The sequence below is a fragment of the Artibeus jamaicensis genome, unplaced genomic scaffold, assembly GCF_021234435.1.
Source record: "Artibeus jamaicensis isolate MK-2021 breed Jamaican fruit bat unplaced genomic scaffold, CSHL_Jam_final scaffold_1031, whole genome shotgun sequence".
NCBI classification, from domain to species: Eukaryota; Metazoa; Chordata; class Mammalia; order Chiroptera; family Phyllostomidae; genus Artibeus; species Artibeus jamaicensis.
In genome coordinates this window covers 2,982,327-3,005,593 of record NW_026522026.1, presented here as the reverse complement: position 1 = coordinate 3,005,593, position 23,267 = coordinate 2,982,327, and the positions used below count along the sequence as shown (strand labels likewise).

At 37.2% G+C, this 23,267-nt stretch overlaps 2 protein-coding genes across 5 annotated transcripts in view; one reads left to right on the top strand and one right to left on the bottom strand.

Annotated features, from left to right (window-relative positions):
* Window positions 1-18,281, top strand: part of RASSF6 (Ras association domain family member 6) — a 56,700-nt gene extending 38,419 nt beyond the window's left edge. For all 3 annotated transcript variants that reach the window (XM_037150200.2, XM_053655655.1, XM_053655656.1), the window contains exons 5-11: window positions 7,640-7,737; window positions 8,905-9,089; window positions 12,978-13,079; window positions 13,399-13,450; window positions 17,783-17,901; window positions 17,993-18,090; window positions 18,192-18,281. In XM_037150200.2, the coding sequence (XP_037006095.2) occupies window positions 7,640-7,737; window positions 8,905-9,089; window positions 12,978-13,079; window positions 13,399-13,450; window positions 17,783-17,901; window positions 17,993-18,090; window positions 18,192-18,267 (730 nt within the window). In that variant the 3' untranslated portion in view covers window positions 18,268-18,281. The remainder of the gene's footprint in view (window positions 1-7,639; window positions 7,738-8,904; window positions 9,090-12,977; window positions 13,080-13,398; window positions 13,451-17,782; window positions 17,902-17,992; window positions 18,091-18,191) is intronic.
* Window positions 14,295-23,267, bottom strand: part of LOC119052828 (alpha-fetoprotein-like) — a 49,756-nt gene continuing 40,783 nt past the window's right edge. The window contains exon 11 of one of the 2 annotated variants that reach the window (XR_008389769.1): window positions 14,295-17,682. The gene's annotated coding sequence lies outside the window, so the exon portion shown is untranslated. Of the gene's footprint in view, window positions 17,683-20,562; window positions 20,607-23,267 lie in introns of those variants that run through there. The other variant, XR_008389770.1, reaches the window with a different exon arrangement.

The window sequence follows — 23,267 nt, the reverse complement described above, 5'->3', positions numbered from 1 at the left end:
TTACTCTGTAAAAACTTCTTTCAGGTCTCCTTAACCATACTGGATTTCTAAGGGCAGAACTTACACCTGTTTTGTCACAGGCTCACAGATTTGATATCCCCAGTGGGTGGATATTGAACAAAAGAAGTAGAAGTTGTGTATTCAGCTGCAGGAAAGTCTGCCATCTTGTCTTTCAGTTCGACCTTTGAAAGAATCATCAGTTTGTCATGCTAGTTTGACTTTTTGTATTTATTGTCGTTTTATTGTTCACATTTCTTCTCCTCCTCCTCCTCCTCCTTCTTCTTTAAGAAGACCCTTTAACATTTCATATAAGAGTTTGGTCATGATGAACTCCTGTAGCTTTTCCTGGAAAGCTCTTTATCTACTCTTTGATTCTAAATGATAGCCTTGCAAAGTAGAGTAATCTTGTTTGTAGATTCTTGCTTTTTATCACCTTAAATATTTCTTGCCAATCACTTCTGACCAGCAAAGTTTCTGTTGAGAAATCAACTGACAGTCTTATGGGAGCTCCCTTGTAGATAACTAACTGCTTTTCTCTTGCTGTTTTTAAAATTCTCTCTTTGTGCTTAACCTTGCCCATTTTCATTATAATGTGTCTTGGTGTGGGCATTCTTGGATTCATCTTGTTTGTAACTCTCTGCGATTCTTGGACTTTTATGTCTATTTCCTTTATCAAGTTAGGAAATTTTTCTGTCATTATTTTTTCAGACAGGTTCTTAATTCCTTGCTCTCTCTCTTCTCCTTCTGGTACCCCCATGATGTGAATGTTGGCACACTTTAAGTTGTCTCTGATGCTATTTATACCATCTTTACTTTTTGGATTTTTTAACTGTTCTAATTGGATGTTTTTTGCTTCCTTATATTCCAAAACACTGATTGATTCTGAGCTTCATCTAACCTACTCTTGATTACCTGTAAATTATTCTTCATTTCAAGTAGTGCATCCTTCATTTCTGACTGGTCATTTTTTTTATGCTGTTGAGGTTCTCACTATGTTCATTGAGAATCCTTTTTCTTATAATCAGTGCTTTGAACTCTGCATCTAGTAGATTGCTTTTCTCTATTTTGCCTAGTTATTTTTCTAGAGTTTTGATCTGTTCTTTCATTTGGGACATGTTTCTTCGTCTCCTCATTTTGGCAGCCTCCTATATCTGTTTCTACACATTAAGTATAGTTTTAATGTCTTCCATGCTTGGTAGACTGCCCTTATGTAGTACATATTCTGTAAGGTCCAGTGCATAGCCTTCTTGATCACCCAAACTGGGCAGTTGAGTTTGTTCCTTGTGTGGGCTGTGTAAACCTTCCTGTTGTAGTTGAAATTTGATTACTGTCAGTACATCAGTGGAGGGATTTACTCCCAGGCCAATTAGCTGCAAAGAATGCCTGCGACTGCTGATCACCAACCTCCTGGTGGATCTCTGGTGCCTTTCAAGCTACTGTCCATTCATGCCTGAATGGATCATGCTTCAGATTTCCCTAAAATCTCTCAAACAAGTAGCATGTGGCCTCAACGTGGCCCATACCTCTCACTAAGTGGCCTCAGCTCTGTCATTAGCAACAGCTGGCCTTGGTTTGCAGCTTAGCCTTACCCGAGCACCTCCAAGCCCAGCACAAGTAGCAGCCATCTACAGATCACTTTGTAGTTCATGTAGGGTAGCCCTGGGCAGAAGATAGGCAGTGGCTGACCTTGGCCTGTACCTCTCAAAAACTCCCATAGCCAGAACACCCAGTGGATAGGTTCAGACCACATCAAAGCATTACTACCCAACCACCTCTACAAATAACACACTCAAAGAGTAGACTCAGTGGGCACCACAGCCTTGCTGAAATAATTTCTGCTCTGTAGGGTGGGTCTCTGCACAACTCATGCTCCACAGTGAGCTCCAGCACTAGAGCAGTAGCTTGAAAGGCACCGGAGATACACCAGGAAGAGCCCAAAACAGGCCATTCATATGCAAAAGCCTCTGCAAAGAACTTGGGTGGGCCTGCAAGTCGGGAGAGACAGTGTCTCAGGAAATCACCAGGGCAGAGTGAACAGTGCGAACCAGGATCATGGAAACTTAGATATGACACCAGCCTCAAAGCTCTGTGGGATAGGGAGGGGGGTGCTCATCAAAGGAACAATGGTCTCTGCCAGCACTTCAGTCCAGGAGAAAGCTGCTGCCCCAGCTCTCACGCTGATGTCAGACAATTCAGTTTCTCCCTGTATGTGTCTGGTGCCTTTTACTGCTTCGGTGCTGGAGTTCAGAGGGAGGGAGTCTGAGTAAGCCCATGCATGAGCCCTTTGAGAGGAACTGTCTAGGACTCCAGAACCCCTCCATCTCCCTCAGCCTCAATCCCTGCTGGTTTTTACAACCAGAAGGTATGGAACTTATCTTCCTGGAACTGGAACCTGGGATGAGGGGCCTAATGTGTGTGGGGGACTCCATACTCTTCAGAGGGATCTGTGCAGCCAAAATATCCCTCCCAATTTTTATCTGCTACATGTGGATATGGGACCAGCCTGTTCCATGCCTCTACCCCTCCTATCAGTCTCAGTGTGGCTTCTTTAATTCTGTAGTTGTAGGACTTCCATCTAGGCAGTTCTAAATGATGGCTGTTCTGTAGTTTATTTGTAATTTTGATGTAGTTGTGTGAATAGGTGAGTACCACATTTACCTATGCTGCTATCCAGACAGGAGGAACACTGGTTTGCTTTAATTACATTTGAAATGAGCCACACTGAGTCAGTTTACTAGGAGTGGTAGAAGCTTAAATATGTTTGATCTGTGATCACTTGTAATTAATCCTTTATACAATGAAGTCTATGGACAGTACTTTGAGCTCTCATATTTGTTACAAGTATTTTCCTTTGAAATTTTTTGTTTTTATATTTACTTATATCAGTTTTTATTTCCTCTTTTCATATCTTTCCAAAGCCAGCCTTGGGACATTTTGGACAAGTCATGGCAGAATCAAATAAAGAGCCAAAACTGGACAGATGCATATTTGAATGTTACTGATAGCGTTTTTTTCTTTCTTACAATATGGGTAGAAAAGCAACTACATTCTATTTGTCTATCAAATTTCTATCTCCTTTTTTTTTTGAAACTCATTAGCAAACCTCCCCACAGTTAAATTTGCTAATGGTATATTTCCCGGAGCTTGGTCAGACCAATGCAAATAGTCTCGCTGAGGCAAGTTTAACTCTTTGGTATTACATGAAGTTCTAATCAGTTTTATTTAGAAAACTCTGGGTAATTGTCCTCAAACTTACTCATGGACAAAGTTGTAGATGGTGATATTTTAAATTGTACAATCCAGAGCTACATTTGCGTAGTCTCCTAAAATGGTAGGAAGAAAACAGGTTAAACACTGCATATATTGAGCCATGTTTATTTCCCTGTAGTAGTATGAAACCATTAAGTTATAAGAAAGTGATAACAGGTGCCAAGTCTGCTAGAGTTTCCGAGAACTTGTAGTACATCACTGGTCTGGCCTTCCTGGGCATTTCATTTTCCCATATGGAATAGGTTGCTTTGCCTTTTTGAGTTTTTGTTTTTCTTAGGCATTCTGTCTCAGTTGCTACCCAGTTTTCTATGGTAATTTTATCTGCCTCCTTTGTTATTAATCTTCTATAGATTGAGAGGAGTGGATAGTTTCATCTATCATAATAAGAACTAGATTCTGAGTCAGGCCCTAAAGAGTTCTCCTTTTGTTAAAGTTATTGCCTGTAGTTCTTTGACATTATGGCATTTGTTTGGACTGGCTATTGGCTAGGTAGTGGAGTTCACTGGGAAACTAATGAACAAATATATAAGATTTTCCTAATCTCCTCCATATTGTGAGGCTCAAATGCTATAAAAGTTATAAAAAGACTTCAAAATAATTGAAAGGTCAAGGGAAAATATTATGTCCAATTATATTCACCATCACTAGTATTTTAAATTTTTTATTGAATTTATTGGGGTAACCTTGTTTAATAAATTATATAGGTCTTGGGTGTACAATTCTCTAATATATCATCTATATATTGTACTGTGTGTTCACTCCCCAAGGTCAAGTCTCCTTTCATCACCATTTATCCCCCTTTTACCCTCTTCTACCTTCCCTACCTCTAGTTCCTCTGGCAATCACCATACTGTTGTCTGTGTCTATGAGATTTTTTTCTTAACCCTTTACCTTTTCCATATAGTCCCCCCAACCCTGTCCTCTGTAACAGCTGTTTGTTTTCTGTACCTATGTGTCTCTTACTATTTTGTTTATTTTGTTCATTAGATTCTATATATAAATTAAATCATATGGTATTTGTCTTTTTCTGACTGGCTTATTTCACTTAGCATAATGTTCTCCATGTTCATTCATGCTGTCAAAAATGGGAAGATTTCCTTCATTTTTACAGCCAAGAACAATAGTATTCTGTTGTGTAAATGTACCACATTTTCTTTATCTGCTCGTCTACTGAGCTGCACTTTAGCTGCTTTGATGGGTACTTGAGCTGCTTCCAAATCTTGGCTATTGTAAGTAATGCTGTAGTGATTATAGGGATGCATATATTCTTTCAAATCAGTGTTCTGGGTTTCTTCAGATATATTCTCAGAGGTGGAATCACTGGGTCATAAGGCAGTTCCATTCTTAATTTTTTTAGGAAACTCTATACTGTTTTCCACAGTGGTTGTGCCAATCTGCATTCTCACCAATAGTGCAAAAGGGTTCCCCTTTCTCCACATCCTCACCAACACTTGTTTGTTGATTGATTTGGTGATAGCCATCCTGACAGGTATGAAGTGATATCTCATGGTGGTTTTAATTTGCATTCTTCTGATGCTTAGTGACATTGAGCATCTTTTCATGTCTATTAGCTCTCTGTATGCCCTCTTTGGAGATATGTCTGTTCAGGTCTTTTACCCATTTTTAAATTGGATTGTTTTATGGTGTTGAGTTTTGTAAGTTCTTTATACATTTTGTATATTAACCCCTTATCAAATGTATCATTGGCATACATGTTCTCCCATTTACAGTTTGTCTTTTCATTTTGTCGATGCTTTTGTTTGCTTTGCAAAAGTTTTTTAGTTTGATGTGGTCCCATTTGTTTAATTTTTGTTTGCTTCCCCTGCTTGAGGAAACATTAGAAAAAATATTGCCATGAGAGATGTCCAAGATTTTACTGCCTATGTTTTCTTCTAGGATTTTATGGTTTCAAGTATTACTTTTATGTCTGTAATCCATTTTGAGTTTATTCTTGTGTATGGTTTAGGAAGGTCATCTATTTTCATTGTTTTGCATATAATTCTCCAATTTCCCTGGCACCACTTATTGAATATACTGTCTTTAACCCATCATATATTCTTGCCTCCTTTGTCAAATATTAATTAACATAAAGGCATGTTTTTAAAAAATTTTTTTAAAGATTTTATTTATTTATTTTTAGAGGGGAAGGGAAGGAGACAGTGAGAGAAATATCAATGTATGCTTGCCTCTCGTGCATGCCCTGCCAGGAACTGGCCGGCAAGCCAGGCATGTGCCCTGAATGGAAATCAAACTGTGATCCTTTGGCTCACAGGCTCTCGCTCAATCCACTGAGCTATGCCAGCCAGGGGGCATGGTTTTATTTCTGGGTTTTCGATTCTGTTCCATTGATCTATGTGTCTGTTTTTATGCCAATACCAGGCTGTTTTGATTACTCTGGCTTTGTAGTATAGTTTGATATCAGGTAGTGAGATCCCTCCAACTTTGTTCTTCTTTCTCAAGATTTCTGTGGCTATTCAGAGTCTTTTGTGGGTTTATATAAATTTTTGGAATATTTTTTCTAATTCTGTGAAATATACCATTTTTATCTCGATAAGAATTGCAGTGAATCTATAGATTGTTTTGGCAGTATGGACATTTTAATGATGTTAATTCTCCCCATCCATGAACACATTACACACTTTCACTTATTTCTATGTTCTTCAATTTCTTTCTTCAGTTATTATAATCTTCTGGATATAGGTCTTTTACATCCTTGGTTAAATTTACTTCAAGGTTGTTTTTTTTTAATGTAATTGTAAATGTGATTATTTTTTAGTTTCCCTTTCTGATAGTTCATTATTGGTGTATAAAAATGCAGTTGATTTCTGGATATTTATTTTATATCCTGCTGTTTTACTAAATTCATTTATCAGTTCTAGTTTTTTTGGTGGAATCTTCAGGGTTCTCTGTATACAGGATCATGTCATCTGCAAACAATGACAGTTTTATTTCTTCTTTTCCTATTTGGATGCCTTTTATTTTTTTCTTTTTGTCTGATTGCTGTGTCTAGGACATCCAGTACTATGTTGAATAAGGGTGTTGAAAGTAGATATCCCTGCCTTGCTCCTGACCTTAAGGGAAACACTTTTAGTTTTTGCCCATTGAGTATGATGTTGGCTATGGGTTTGTCGTATATGGCTTTTGTTGAGGTATGTTTCTTCTATTTCCACTTGCTGACTGCTTTTATCAAAAGATAAATACTGGATATCATCAAATACTTTTTCTGCATTTATTGATATGGTCATGTGATTTTTATCCTTCACTTTGTTTAAGTGGTATATCAGGTTTATTAATTTACAGATAATGACCACTAATATTAATAAGTATTTTCTGTTGCCACCAGTTAGTGCCACAAATTTCCTATGGGTGAATATTTTTTGGTCATAAGGAAAAATAAAAATTATGAAAGAAACTTGTAGTAAAACTAAGGCTTGTCTTGTCAATAATAGTATCCATGAACACACAGAGATCCAGGAATAACTTGGATCTCCAATGGTTCCTGGGTCATCGTGAGGTAGATACAGATCATGGTGATTATGATGAGGTTGACAGTGAAGATGAGGATGATTTGATCATTTAACAAATATTGAGTGCTTAGTATGTATTGAGTGCTGTTTTAAGACTTATACAAATTAACTCAGTTTTTTCAACCACCTTATCATAACCCATGCTGTTATCATCCCCATTTTATAGAAATGACACAGAGAAGTTAAGTAACTTGTCTAAGGCCATATTTTTTTAAAAAGTGAAAAATGGGTATTGGCCCTTGTGGAAAAAATAAGCTGATTCCCACTTTTATTTATTCCAGGCATTAGGATATATTGACAATTGTTAGTGTCCCATGTAAATCAAGTTTTTCTAGAAAAGAAGTTTCCATACACTTTTCTTCTTTGCAAATTTCATTCTTCATAGTAGTCAACGCTTAGAAGATAGGCACCGTCTTTTTATTTTGGAGCTACTCTACCCAACAATGCTTTTAAAAAAGAGGAACCCAAGGCATGTTGGCAGAATGAACACTTGTGTCCAAACTCACTTAAAAGCATTATAAGGTCTCTGTATAAAATGGATTATGTTGGTTTCTACCAATTTTATTTGCACATGCATTTTACAGAATCTATATAACCTTGTGTTTCAGTGTATAACTGAATTATTGTGTCAAGATATGTTCACAATAAATAAAGCAAGTATTTAAAATACATGCTAAGCACTCTGGTATAAATATTATTTTAATATTGTAAAATTGTTATAAATTAGGGTAATATCTCTATCAACATAGGCCCATAGTACTCATATACTGTAAATCTGAAAACCGTTATAGACCTCATTATAAATGAAATGGATGTCACTTGTAAGATCTATTATCTTTCAGGGGAATGACACGCTGGGGAGAATTTGATGATCTTCACAACATCAGTGAACTGGACAAGACCCAGATTCCAGTGCCTGAATCAATGAATCCCCAGGAAGGTCAGTGTCAAACAGTTATTAATGAAGAGACTTTAGTGCATGAATCATAACTGTTTCTCTGAAATTTAACATTTTATAGACTGCTACATAATAAACTCTTATTTTATGTTTTTAGGAAAGGCTCTTAGAAGCACACTAACTTAAATCACTATAGTTCTGGTATGGTGTTTAAGAATGTACTTGCCTATATAAAAATATGATGATTTTAAAAATTGCATCAATTCATTAAAGGATGTCTCCAGAACCCAGGTTTTTAGGGATATTTGAATGATGTTTATGTTCATACAATTGTTCAATATTTTCCTCAAGGATTAAGGTCATTTATTATACTCAGTAGCTTGTTCTTTAAGGCCATGCCAAGCCAGTGGAAAATGCCAGCTTCTATAACAAGTCACATCAGTAGTCATAACAATAATAATTATGTGATGTGATGACATCAATGATTACCATTTACTGAAACTCTACTGTCAGGTGTGATGCTGGTTTACATGGATTTTGTTTCTATATCATATGTACAGATCCACAAAGGAAGACGACTGAGGCTGCCAGTGGGTTCATGTGTCTGGTAGTGATGTCAACAAGCTGGCTTCACACTGAACAATGGTTCCTTTTGGCATTACCTTCCCAAGTCTTCCAACAACCTCTGATGTTTAGTTGTTTGTTTAAAACTATTATTAATTCGGCTTCCTCTGCTGTCACTGTAACAACCATATTCTATAACAAACATGATGTTTCTTCCAGGATTCCTTTATCTTTGTCTTATGGCCTCTTGACATCTTTTAGATAAGGATCTTTCCAATTAGCCACTTGGGAAAAAATGCTCATTTAAACCTAGGGGCATCTCAATATCTTGATACCAAAGATATCATAAAAATCTACTTGTATTTTAGGACCAGTCCTGGAGGAAGATGAACTATCTCATGACTATTTTATGATACTCTTAATTACAATAGAGAATTATTTAAACTCTCAAGGTAAAATGGAACACAAATGTCACCAGCAGGCTCTCTTCCTACATGAGAACATTGCTATTTTCTCACTGTGTAAAAGCATGAGAGCCCATTGCTTAGCTACATTTTTAGTTATTAAATACATATACAAGTCCACCCAGAATGCAAGGAGGTGGGCGGCTAAATGATCTGGCCTTATCATCTTTATTCTTCCCAGATTATTTATCTTATCACAGCAGCACTCTGAAGCCTCTTGCAGATGAAGAGCCAAAACCTCCGTTGCTCTACAGAACCATGAGTGAAGCAGCTCTGGTGAGAAAAAGGACGAAGCCTCCAACCATGGGTGGAAAAGACAGACAGAGACATAGAGCCTCCATTAACGGGCACTTTTACAACCATGAAGTGAGTTACAGCTCTGTTGGTGTCACTTCAAATAGTGTTCTCTGCTATACTGACAATAACAATGGTGCTAGCATATCCGATATTGACTGGGTATTCTCTGTGCATTAGGTATTTAACTGTTTTAAATTAATGTTGATTAATTTTCTCATTAATCACTGTAACAATACTATGAAGTAGTTACCATTATTTTCCCTACTCTACATATGAGTTCATTGAGATTCACAGAGGTTCAGCAATTTGTGTTAGGTCATACTGCTTTGGAGTAGTAGCTTTGTTTGAACTTGAACCCAGCTTTGCTTTACTCCAGAACCCAAATTCTTAGCCACCATGATGGATGATCCCTATTTAAGTGGCAGCTACTGTGCTGACTATAAAAATGAAATCCACTGAAGCCCCTGACAGAAAGGAGTGCAGGACATGGGCAAACAAATCAGTATATTAAATGTTAACATTTAAATACCATTTAAATTTCTTAAAAGTTCCATTTACTTTCATAAATCAAACTTCTCATTTTGCCTGTTCCCTTCTAGGTCTTGCAAAAATACATATCTCATTTTTTATATAAGTATAGCTGTAGTGTAGATATTATATGTATTCTAATTTTTCACCTAATATGTGTTCAAGTTACATGTGCCTTTTCATGCTATTTGTAAGACTGTACTGAAGGTAAAAAATATATCATTTTTCTAAAACAAGTATTTTTCATGTCATATATTTTAACAATTATTCATCCATTCATGGAATAAATACTTCAAAAGTATTTACTCTGTGCCGGACACCATTCTAAGCTCTTTGATTCAAAATAATAATTAATTCATCTTAAGCCTTTCTTGTAGGGCTCTTTACCTTATTCCTTCTTTTGCCCTTGTGAGGTTATCAGTATTGTGCCTTTGGAGGCTGGTAGGAGCAAACCAACCTCTCTTCTGAATTCTTTGTTTAAATTAGACACTTTTTTTGGTTCAAAAATTATCTCCTGGCCATAAAGTTACATAGACAGCCCCAACCAATGTGCAACTACAGATTCCCCCAGGTTCTTCCCGGAACTATGCCACGTGTGGTCATCTTGTGAGGTGATTAGTGTTAACGGCAGCTGTGAAAGCCACATTGTACCAAATGATTGGCTTCCAGATGGGATCTCCTGTGGTAAAAATGAAATTGTTACTAAGCTGGCTGTGTAGTATAGTGGTTAAATGGTTCTATGCTTGAGTGTTAGCTTGACGACCTGATTTCAAATTCTTGCTGGGCAAAGTTAAAAATTTACTCAATTTCCTAGCCTTAGTTCCTTCATCTTTCCTACTTCACAAAGTTGTCGAAGAGATTGAATGAAATAAGGTGAGTTAAGCACAGTGCCTAACACGAGGGACAAAAAGAACTCAGTTTACCTTAGCTTTACTGTTGTTGATTGAAAGAGATCAAGCTGGGACTACAAGTATTTTATACAAATGTCATTCACTGTGATTTAATAACTAACAAAAAAAGAAAAAGAAAACCCCCAAACCCAAAGCACTCTATCAATGGGTATGTCATTATGAGCATCTATGAACTTAAATTGATTTAGTCTTTCATTGTGTTTTTATACCATGAAACCTCTCGATAATGCCAGCCTTGTTAGGCTGTGAGTAACACCCTTTTTAGAGCTTACAGTGTGATATTAGTAGATAACGTAAGAATATGACTTGACCTGTAGCATATTTCTATCCATGCAAATAAGAAATAATTTTATAATAGGTTTGTATTAAATATTTGGCTAACAAAACTGATAGAAAGAATTTGTTTTAAAATAAAACTCTGAAAAACATGATTTCAAAGTCCTTGTATGTTGACACATGAGAAGGTCTTGGAGATCATCTCTCTGAGATGTAGTCCTACTCTCTTATTTTATCTCTGAGAGTAGTCCTACTCTCTTATTTTATAATGAAATCATTGAGGCCTCTTCAGGTCCCAATGTTAAGTGAGTTGAGAAAGTTGGAATCAGCAGACACTAGAATCTAGGTCTCCTGAATCCTAATCTAGTTCTATTGTCAAATCAAACCATACAAGGTCTGTCCAGAAAAAATCCAGCCTTTGTTAATATAATGAGAATGTTTTGCATGACCCTGATGTAACCTGGCAGCTAAGGTGCATGCATGAACAATGATGTCTTCACTGCATGAGTCAGTGGGGGTGGTAGACGCTGCCCTCGAGTGAGCACCTGTACTGTGTGGCCATCGCATTAAAAATGACTGAGCAAGTGGAACAACAAATGTGCATCAAATTTTGCGTTAAGGTTGAATATTTCTCCATGGAAACTATTGAGATGATTCCGAAGGCCGTAGCTATGGGCAGCTGGTGACTGGAAACTTAATCACGACAACACGCCCACTCACACATCACGTCTCATGCAGAGATTTTGGTGAAACATCAAATCCCCCAGGTGACCCAGCCCCCCTACAGCCTAGATTTGACATCCTATGACTTGTGGGTTTTCCCCAAAGTAAAATCACCTTTGAAAGGGAAGAGATTTCAGACCATCTATGAGATTCAGGAAAATATGACAGGAGAGCTGATGGCAACTAGGAGACCTGTGTGAGGTCCCAAGGTGCCTACTTGGAAGGGGACTGACGTGCCATTATCCTATGTACATACAATGTTCCTTGTACCTTCTATCTCCTTCAATAAATGTTTCCGTTTTTCATATTACAGGGCTGGATACTTTCTGAACAGATCTCATATAGTTCTAGAGCTCCAGCTGGTAGCACTTTCACCCCAGCCCTTGGGTGAGATATAGGCTGATCCATATGAAATTGCCAACACTGGATTATTTCTGATCAATCAAAAAGGAGAGCTTTCATATGTTTCAAATTAATAGCAATGTAGAACAATTATTTCTATGCAGCATGTGATTTTGAAAAAGCCTTTTCCTGTTACTCTTTTTTTTTAACTCAGCTTCCTTTTCTTTCACTTATTTAAAAAATTTTTGTATTTCTTTTCCACTTTTTTATTATATATTTATCATTACTATTTAGTCCCCACATATTCCTCACCTCTCTGTAACCAGCACACTGTTGTCCAGGTCTATGAGTCCTTTTTCCTTCTTGCTCAATTCCTCTACCCTCTAACCACCCCCCTCCTTAGCTGTCCTGCTCTCTACCTATGAGTCTGTTTTTATCTTGCTTGTTAGTTCAGTTTGTTCCTTTGATTCCACGTATGAGTGAAATCAAATGTATTTGTCTTTCTCTGACTGGATCATTTCACTCAGCATAATGTTCTCCAGGTCCATCCAGTGCTGTTTCAAAGGGCAAGAATTTTTTTCCCATGACCAAGGAGTATTCCATTGTGTAAATGTCCCTAGTTGTTTTATCCACTCATCTACTGATGGACACCTGGGCTGCTTCCACATCTTGGTGATTGTAAATAATGCTGCAGTGAACGTAGGGGTGCTTTTGTGCTTTTGTTCTTTCAAATTAGTGTTTTGAGTTCCTTCAGATATATTCCCAGAAGTGGGATTACTGGTTTGAAAGGCAGATTCATTTTTAAATTCTTGGTATCTCCATACTGTTTTCCACAGTGGCTGCACCAATCTGCATTCCTACCAATTGTGTTTAGTTCTAATAGTTAATTTATTTTAAAATCTTAAAATATACCAAATAATGGTGTGGTTATCTAGTGAAAATATTTTGTGCATAGCTAGATTATATTTCCCTTAATTTACTCTAGAAACAATACAAGGCTGCTTAAAAGGAGACAGGACACTCAACAACAACAAAGAAGCAAAAACAGGAAAACAGGCTTTTTATGCTGGTGACCTTGAATTTTTACTTTATTTTGCCCTCAAAAAAACCAGTTTCAAAATATTGACTGTTGTTACTTTGATGTAATTTTAAGACATATGTGTTTGTTTTTTTTAAGACATCCATTTTTACTCCAGCCTTTGGATCAGAAACTAAGGTCAGAGTAAACAGTAACATGAACACTGAAGAAGTAATAAAGCAACTTCTTAAAAAATTCAAGGTAATTTTATCACTGAACTAAGATATGAATACCTTCTTTATAATTTAACTATAGACACATAAATGCTGTCTTCTGAAAAAGACCTATGAATATGTAAATCTAAGTTCAATGTTCTCTTCTGAAGAATTCTTTCCTACGTATGACACCTTTTATCAATTGTTCCCTGAGAAATTACATTATTCCCAGGGAGCAGAGGTTTTATGTCTAAAGGTGAAAAAATGGATGTGAGAAGATGGATACATAATTTGGGTCTGGTTGGCTTAGAAAACATCATATGACAACTAAGAATGGATGTCTGTTCATTTTTTTCCACTGACAGATTGAAAACAGTGCCCAGGATTTTGCACTTTACATTCTCTTTGCAACGGGAGGTAAGAAAGCTTTATCACACTTTGTGTGTGTCTCCTGCGGCTTGCAGTTTTCTGCCCACAGGGAGGCAGCAGAGCAGTTGACTTCATTCTGTGGAAGAAAGGGAAGAAGGAAGGAAGGGGGGAGGGTGTTCTAGAAGAACAGACGAATAAGGTATCCTAGAAGATTTTATAATACAAAAGAACGTACTTCTTGGCTAAACACTCAATTATCTGAATGGGGATTAAAGCCCTCAGGAATCCATGAAGCTTCCCAGGAACCTTTCCAGTAATTGTTAAGCATTTAAATCATTATCGATCTCTTGCACACCTTTCTTTTTTATTTTTCCTTCTCCCTTTGGCTTTTACTGGAGTCATCACTGCATATCATTTTCTTCTGATCTTGTTATTATCTCTTTCTTAGCAGAGTGTCTGACACACTGTAGGAGTGTTCTTCTTCCACAGTACAGAATCATACAGTACAGAATCATTCAGAGGTGGCCGGTAGGGAGTAAAATGTGAGAACCAGGCCTCTGGGAAGATGTTGCCTGTGGGACTCTAGGAGCCACTAGTGGGAGATCAGAGAAACCCTAAGGCGGTGCTCAAATTGAAAAAGTTGAAACTGAAACGTGAGATTGTGGAAATAGCCCAGGTGATAATTTAACTTTTGCAATGTTTAAACCAGTAATGAATAAAATAAAATAATACATTTTCATATCAGAATATCTAACAAGAAAATTAAAGCTGGATCTCCAAACATACACAAAATTAGAGTTCTTCTTATTTGAAAGCTTAAACATAAGAAATATATATATAACTTTTTAAAAATTTCTCAGGATGTGTATATTCATATGCTAGCTTAAGAAAAACATCGAAAGGTATAAAAACATGTAAAAGGTATAAGCAATAAATTATGAAGAATACCAGAAAAAAAATTAGTACCTAAAATATCAAAGAGACCTTGCAACTAATTCAGTAAAACAGAAAAAGGTATGATAAAGCAATTCAAAGAATAAAAAATTAAAATGACCTGTAAATATTTTTTAGGAAAAGGCAATACAAGTCTTCAAAGAAATATTGCAGCCAAGGAAATGCAGGTTCAATTCACAATGTGATGTTTATTACCTTGCACTTGTCAGATTGGCAAGCGTTTTTTTAAGTGAGTCTGCCTCTGGCCAGTGTAGATAAGGTCAAAGTTACTTCCATGCAATTCTGGTGAAAATATAGCTGCCTTTACTTTTTCAGAATTCACTGTAGCAGTGTTTATTAAAATGTACAGTATACCTATGTATTCTTTACCCCAGCAATCCCACTGTGAGCATTTATTTCACAAAAATAAAAACACTAGTACCTATGGATTTATGCACAAGCTTGTTTATAATGAGAAAAAACTAAAGCTACTTACCCCAGGGGAATGATTAAATAACTGATTATTATTCAGACATTAAATGGAATGAGTAAGATTTATGCCAGTTGAATAGGAGGAAATTCTATAATTTCATACGCACTAAATGAAAAATGCAAGATGCCTAAAATGTATATCTATGATCCTATTTTTGTAAAAGTGTTGTAATTCTCTATTTACATATGAGGTATATATGATTATACGATCAGGGAGAAAGGCATGGAATGAAAAATATCATGATTAAAAAATACGTGCTACAGGAAAATATCGCTCTTTCTGTCACATTCTTTCATTTCCGCACACCACCGTCTTTACAGATGGAGAGCTGTGTGTAAGGAGATGATACAGGAAGGGCAGGTGCTGACACAGACACCGACCATCTCAGAGACTCCAGGCGACTTTCACCTTCTGCCCTGTGCTTCCCTCTGTACTTTCAGTGGCAACCGTGTGTGTGCATGTGTGTGTCTGTGTGTTTTGACTTAATTGAAGAATAATTGGGAATAATTAACAAATATAATTGTATATCTCTGAAGCACAAACCTAATGATCTGACACATATCTACATTGTGGGATGATGAGCGATAATGTCAAGATAATCAACACATCCACCACTTTATACAAACTTTTTTTCCCTTGTGGAAAACGTGTTTCGTATTCACTCTCAGGAACTTTCAAGTGCACAGCACCATGTTGTTAACCACCGTCACCATGCCGCATGCCAGGGCTCCAGAACTTATTTTTTAGATAACTGAAAATTTGGACCCCACTTTCCATCCTTAATAGCATGTGTTATTTTTTATAATAAAAATGTCCATTTTTACTATAAAAATGTAGGTCTTTACATTTTTATCTGTAAATATCTGTTTTCTTTTATATTTTGTGTCCAAATTGCTTGCACATAAAATCAAGAATGGAAGATAATCATAAGAGGAAAATGCAGTATGTAGAACCTGACTGAGTAGTAATCTGGGAAATCAAGATGGGTGCCTTTCCATACCTTTGTGTATGAGGCCCCTAATCTATAACAGTGTTTCTCAAATACATTTCAGAATTACATGGAGAGTTCATTTAAAATACAGATTTCCAAGCCCCTCCTTAGACTGGGGACAGTCTAAGAACATGTGTTTCTAATAATTATCCCAGGCGAGCATGAAGCAAAATCATGACGCAAGACACCTTGCTCTACAATATCAAGAACAGAACAAATTGAAGATGCAAAACCAGATTAACATAAGATACAGAGGTCAAAAAAAGGATTCTACTGGGTTATTTGAGAGGAACTCAATTATTTAGCTAAATTATCAGCTCAGTGAACAGATTCAGAAACAGTAGAGGAGTTTCAAGAATACGTAATGTCACTTCATTTGTGGGCTTTGTGTTCTAGACCCTCTCTTGACGTTTTCCCAGGGTAAGTCCAGCCAAGGGATGAGAATGGTTCCAACTCCTGGAACTTTTAGGAGCCCAAGGGAATTAATTCTATGGATGGATGGTCATGTAAAAAGGCTTAACTAGTCTACCCTTCCCCCTTCAGTCTCTTCCAACATGGCAGAGAAATTATTTATTAACAATGTAAATCAGGCCATGAGATGTGAACCCCTCCTCGAATCCTCCAGTGGTCTCTCTTCTCACAGTAAAGCCGGAGTTTTTACCCTGAACTCATTGCTTCTCTCCATCTGTTACTGCCCTCCCCTCATCTTCTGCATGCCCACTACCCCGGGCCCTTGCTGTTCTGTGAAAGCATTAGGCATGCACTGGCCTCTGGGCTGCTTTACGTGTTTGCTTACTCTGTTTAGAACACACTTCCCCAAATAGCTCCACGGTTCCTCCCTGGTCTGTTTTATGTCTTTACTCAAATGTTATTTGTTCGTTGAGGCCTTCCTTAGGCACCCTACCAATAATTGCAAACTTCTCCTCTGTACACACATATTCACACACGCATGCGTTATTCCATTCATTTCTTGCTTTCATTTTCTTCTGAATACTTATCACTAACATATGGGATGTTTTATTATTTTTCTTATTGTTTGTATCATTCACTAGAATGTAATGTCTATGATGGCATTGATTTTACTTTGTTTTGTTCTATAGTGTACCCAGAACTATACAGAAATGCCCAACACATAGCAGGAACTCAAAAATGTTTAAGGAAGGAAGGAGGGAGAAAATATGGTGCATATAAGGGCACTCCGTTCTGGTCATGCTTCATCCTGATAAACATGAAATCACAGACATGAAAGCTACTTTGTCAGAAAGGTTTGGTGGTAGAAGTATTTGTATATAATTTTTGGAAATTAGAAGTCCTGGGAATGTGCCAGATTGGAAGTCATTTTCTTTCTTATCTCATTATCATGGCTGAATGGATGAAGCCCATAGATGAATGAAGTAATAAAAATACTCCAATATCAAAAGATTCTGAATATATATTTAAGGAAGACCCAGGACTAGATATGAAGTAAAAGAGAAAGGGAGCATTGAAGATAATTACAAAGTATTGAACCTGAATAACTAGAAACATGGAATTACATTAACTGAAGTAGGAAAGTATTCATAAATATTTATTGGGTAAATGAATAAATGAAAAATTATAAAGAAATTTTATAGTGTGTTGCTTGATGAAAGACATATATGGGGCAGGACATTTGTCTGAACAAACTAACCAAAGGCAAGATTGAATTCTCTGAGTCAAACTGAGGGACAACAAGAGAAAGAAGTCCATTTTTTGTCCGTTTAAAGGTTTAATTTTGATTTAATGATTTTGAGTGAGTGCCTCCTATTGTCCCTGGGTTTGGTTTTCATTGTTGTTTTTTGGAAGGGCAGGGGCAGGGGTTCTTTTTACATCTTTCACAGTGAGCTAAAAAAAAAAAAAAAGAAAGCAAATGGCCCGATTATCTTCCCTCTTTCTTCTCTGACATGGATTCTTGACTGTAGTCGGTTCTTGTTTTCTTTTGCAGAAAGGAGAAGGCTAAAGAAGACAGACATTCCACTGCTGCATCGGCTCCTTCAGGGACCTTCTAAAGAGAACGCTCGCATTTTCCTCATGGATAAGGATACGGAGGAAATCAGCAGTGATGTATGCGTACCATCACCCTGAATCTGACTTAGCTTCCCCTGACTCAGAACCTCTCACATAAATGCTCTGCTTTCTCTTGTGTGTTTTTCAGGTGGCTCAGTACATTAACTTTCATTTTTCTCTCCTGGAGTCTATCCTTCAAAGATTAAATGAAGAAGAAAAAAGAGAGATTCAAAGAATAATAACAAAGTAAGCCAAGACCATGCATGCTGGGTGCTTGCTCCTTTAATAGGTTCAATGCACAAAATGTGTCCAAATTTTAATATTCTTTCTCTCCTTCTCATTTTCAGATTTAGTACAGAAAAGGCTATTATACTGAAATATCTCCAAAAGAAACAGATAATAAAAACAGAGACGACAGTTTAGTAGTACAGGCCACTCTTTCTAAAAAACTTCAACAAAATCAGAGCGGTGTTATTATATGATGAGTGCACGCATCCTGCACTTACCTTTATACAAATATATATGGACATGAGTGTGCAGAAGACTGAAGATTGAAAAAGCTTGTCTCTCTTTGAGATGATGATGTTCACTCAGGTTCACAGTTGGACTGAAATGAGCTTGAATTTAGTTTCAGTAACTGAAATAAGCTTGGATACTATGTATTCCAAATAGCCTTTATAGCGAAACTGTCAATGAACTGGAATTTAAATGGTGTCTTCAATATGATACAATTTAAACATCTCTTAGCCTAAACCGTCAAGAGAAGTGGAGTATCAACAACCAACTCTCAAAAATGATCAGAAGTAAAAGCTGCCAGCCCTTGAAATAAAACAGAAGCACATTCTTACCCTACCAAGAAATCTGATTGTAACAGTGTCTTACAGCTCTTGGAAAACTCTAGTATTTTCATGAAGTCCAGGGCTGTCTTTGTGTGGTAGGTGACTTTTGGCTATCTGTAACATCAAAACTGTTGGACCTTTGGGAAGGAAAAGCTGTGGTTTTGTTAAGAAATCCAAATTGTCATTTCTCAACCTGAGACCCCCCCCCTTTTTTTTGCTCTGTTTTACTGATGACTTTCAAAAATATTCTTAAAGGGGTTTTTTTAGTTCAGTTAAACTAGTTTATTTTTCCAAATATACATAGCATGGAGACATAACATGTAATCAGCTATTAAGCCGAGACTTGGCCTGCAATAACCACTGTTAGTGGCTGAGTACAGAGGACAACGCAGACCTACTGCAGCGGAAGCTGGGCAAGGGTGCTAGCGTGCTGCTCTTTTCCTTCAAGACATCTTACTCTGTGAAACAGTGCTCGAGGTATTTACAGGTTGCTAAACCAATTTGGAAAAACAACACTGAGAATGCCACAGTCTCATCTGTGATTCTGTTTACGAACTGTGTGTTAAAATGGAGTTGTATGCACCTTGCTTCCATTCTGTAAACTACTTCCACTAGCAATTCTCATACACTTGTGTTAAACTGTTTGAAAAAATTACATGTCTTCTGGGATGTGGCTGCCTGTACTAAACCCAGTTGGTTTATGGACCATTTCAAAACAAAAGTGTTACTTCTCAGGGTCACCAAAACCTAAGCTGGATGAGAGGAAGTGTGCTGTGACCTCGTCAGTCCTCGTAAGTCTTTGTTACTGCTTAAAACAGAGGCTCGCCTCCTCATCCTTTCATCTGTCAGTCAGTGAGAGGATAGGCGAATATGACAGTTAAAATTCAGTGTGCTTAAAAAAAACTTAAAGTAGTGTCAAGTACCTTCCATAAACATGACAAAAGATGTATCTTTAATCTACTGAAAGTCCATAACATGAAAAGTAAAATCACAGAAGAGGAAATGCAGGTGGCTACTAAGTATATGAAAAAAGTTGTGTCTTAACAGTGTATTAGTCTGTGTCCAATCAGAAGACAGAAGCCACACAATAATTTAAACAGGGGGTAGTTTAGTATAAAGAATTATTAAGTTATGATAGGGAAGTAAGCAAAAGATGGAAGGAGAGCCCCAAGGCCCGCCTAACACTGAGGAAGAGTGCCCCCAAAAGGAAAAGCTTAGACAGGATTCAGAATTCACTGGAGAAGGTGATTGGCTGACTGTACACACCAGAGCAGGGCCACAACCTCGGGGCGGGGAGGAACAGCCTCTGCGAGGCAGGCGGGTCGGTCACCTGGGGCACAGGGGCAGGTGAGCAGAGAGCCTTGGGATTGCACTGCTGGTGCAAGGCTCAGATCACATAGGGTCTGTGTCTGAAGGTCCCAAGCAAATGGTTTGGAGGAACGGGAAAGCCAAGGCTCCAAGGTAGGTGCAGGGAAAGAGGGTTGCTGGTAGGACTGAGCTGGAGGAGCCTCTTTTGGAGGAACACACTACAGTTCTGTGTATGGGTTGGTTCTGCAGCGTCTTTCAGGCTGCATGGAACAAGGGTTGGGCAAGTGGCTCACTAGATGGCGGCCCCACAGGACCCTCTGGGAGAGCAATGATTAGAACTAGTCACGGGCCTGCATTGAGACTCCAGGCTATGCCACCACAAACCCAATAAAAAATTGGAAAAGATGTTGGAGGAATAAATACTAGAGAGAGCTGCACCCTACCGTCAACTAGCACTGCAGAAACCACTCTGTCTGGGCAGAGCCATGGAGAGAAAAAAGTGAGCTTCCTGAGAGCCTGGCCAGCCAGCCCATAGCAATCAGGAAAGACCAAAGTCCTTCTGTTGAAGTACCGTGTTTCTCCAGCGCCCTCTGCTGACAAGTCATGGCCTGCAAGCTGCAAAGAAAATATATTTAAAGGGTACACCTCCGCTTCACAAAGCTGACACAAAGAATGAATTTGGAGCAGAAATGCAATAAATTAGCAGGCATGCCAACAAAACACAAAGTAAAGAAAAGTGAAATATGCTTTTTGGTCCATTAAATTAGTGAAGATTAAGAAATGATAATATTACATACTCAACAAATTACAAAATGGGCTCTCAAATTCCTGATAGAAATACAAATGTATAGAATTTTTTAAAAAACAATTTAGCAGTAAGTTTATATTATAATTCTACTTTTAGAATCTTATAATGAAGTAATCAGACATACAAAGACATTATGCAAATATACTTACTATGTTCCTATTTATTGTTAAAGAAAGTAAATAGCCTAAATGTCAAAAATAGAAAAAATAAGACAAAAGACATATTTACCTATGGAATGTTATGCAGGTACTAGAATTGTTTTCAAATAAATTTTAATTAGGGCAGTAAATTCTCCTTATTATCTAAATAATACTATACATAAAAATATTCCAAACTATTTACTATCCATAAAATATCTCCTTATATGTGTGTGAACACTAATATTTGTACATATAACTCACAAACCAAAAACAACATGTTAAATGTGGTTATTTTGGGGTTATAGGATTATGGATTATTCACTCTTACATTTTTCTATGCCTTTAAATAGTCTATAATGAACATGTGTTACTTTTAAATCAGGACATGGAAAAGCTATGATTAAAAAGTTACCAATAAAAAGTAGCAAGAACATGCAAACAGTTCTGCTATATGCAAAAAAGTTCAAATACATTATTTAAACAAAACATTAATGTCACTTCTGTGGTAGTTTTAAAATACATACATGATGTCTTTGATATTCCTCCTTTTGGGAGGAATAACCTAATCTTCCTCATCTTGGAAGGGGATTGGACATAGTGACTCCATTCTAATGAATGGAGGAAGGTGGAAGCGACAGCATCTAACTTTGGAGACTAGGTCAGGAGGTCACTGTGGCATCCTCCTCCCTCAGTCTCACGGGTCACTGGCTCTGGGGGAGCCAACTGCCATGTTCAGAGCAGTCCTGGGGAAGGGCCTACATGATGGGAACAGAGACCTTCTACCAACAGGGAACCGAGGCCTTCCCTCCACGGCCCTATGAGTGGGCCACGTGACAGCCCTCGTCAAGACTTCAGGTGATGACATCTTTGTCTAGTAGCTATAACATCATGAGACACCCTGATCCAGAAAACCCAGCTAAACCCCTCCTAATTTCCTGCTCCTCAGAGACTGTGTGAGATAAGAAATGTGTATTATAGTACACTGCTAAATTTTAGAATAATTTGCTGCTTCAAGATACAAAATTAATACAATTTCTGAGACAAAAAAAAAATCTCTTCACTCAGAGTCATCTTTACAAAATAGAAGAATATAAATTTTTGTCACCAAGCCATTTACCTTTGTTTTATTAATAGTCAAAATATCTCACCACCAGTCATACGATAGTTCAAATTCAATTCCAGATAATATGATACTTATTAATGGTACAGGGCCTGTCACATTCATCTTTTATACTTTACTGTACTAACTGTTGCTCCTTGTGTGTAGGGTGTTCTCCATAAAAATCAACTGAATAAAGGGCTGAATGAATTAGTGAATGAGTGAATAAATTATCTGAAATACTTTTTTTGTAAAATTTCCTGCATGTATGCCTCCTTTTTCACAAATATGATTCAGCTGCTGAAGAAATACGCATAGATTTTTTTCTACATGATTTTTCCTAATATAGTGGTATAGTTCATTATCTCTTAGTTGTATGACATATTCAGATAGGCAGTGTTACTGTGGTACTTTGTGTGGGGCTGTTCAGATTGGTTCAGGAACTGAAGGAGAAAGAAGTCCATTTGCAAGGCAGTTGATGAGGTACAAAAGACTTTCAGGTGTATGATTATGTTGGCATATCTACATGTGAAAGGAAAGAGGGGATAGGGAGCTATGACAGAGAGCAACAGCCTTCAATGGCACCCATTCGTCTTCTAAATTAATAATAAGAGCAAACAACTATTAATTAGGTCAGCCATTTGAAATTGTCAACATTTGACCTACAAAAGCAACAATTTCATAATTGTTCAAACTAATAGCACTTACAATTTGCCAAGTACTATTTTAACTCCTTTACATGTGTCAACTCATTTAATGTTCATTATAGTCCCTTGAGGAAATTACTCCTCAACTTAATTTTACAGATGAGGAAAGTAATCCCTAAAGAGGTTAGGAGATTTGCTAAACTCTAGAAGAGGTACTAGGTAGGAACTAAATCTATGGCTCCAGAATCCACACTTTTAAACCACCATAGTCTATGGTTTTACTCTAAATCACACTCCTTCAATCTAATATTTTGTATGTGTTCTCATTTATAAAGTGGGAATAATAGTATCTACCTCATGGGATAGTTATAGGAGTTATAGGAATAAAACATGTAATAACATGATCAAAATACATGGTTGGCACTTTTCACAGAGGTGTGTGGTAAATATTAGTTGTTATAATTAAACTACCATATGCACCCACTCATGATTGTACCCCTATCTTATGCCAACAAATACTTCATTTTTATCTTAAAACTAGCCAAATTGAGACTTCTAGTCAAGATGAAGGCATAGGTGAAC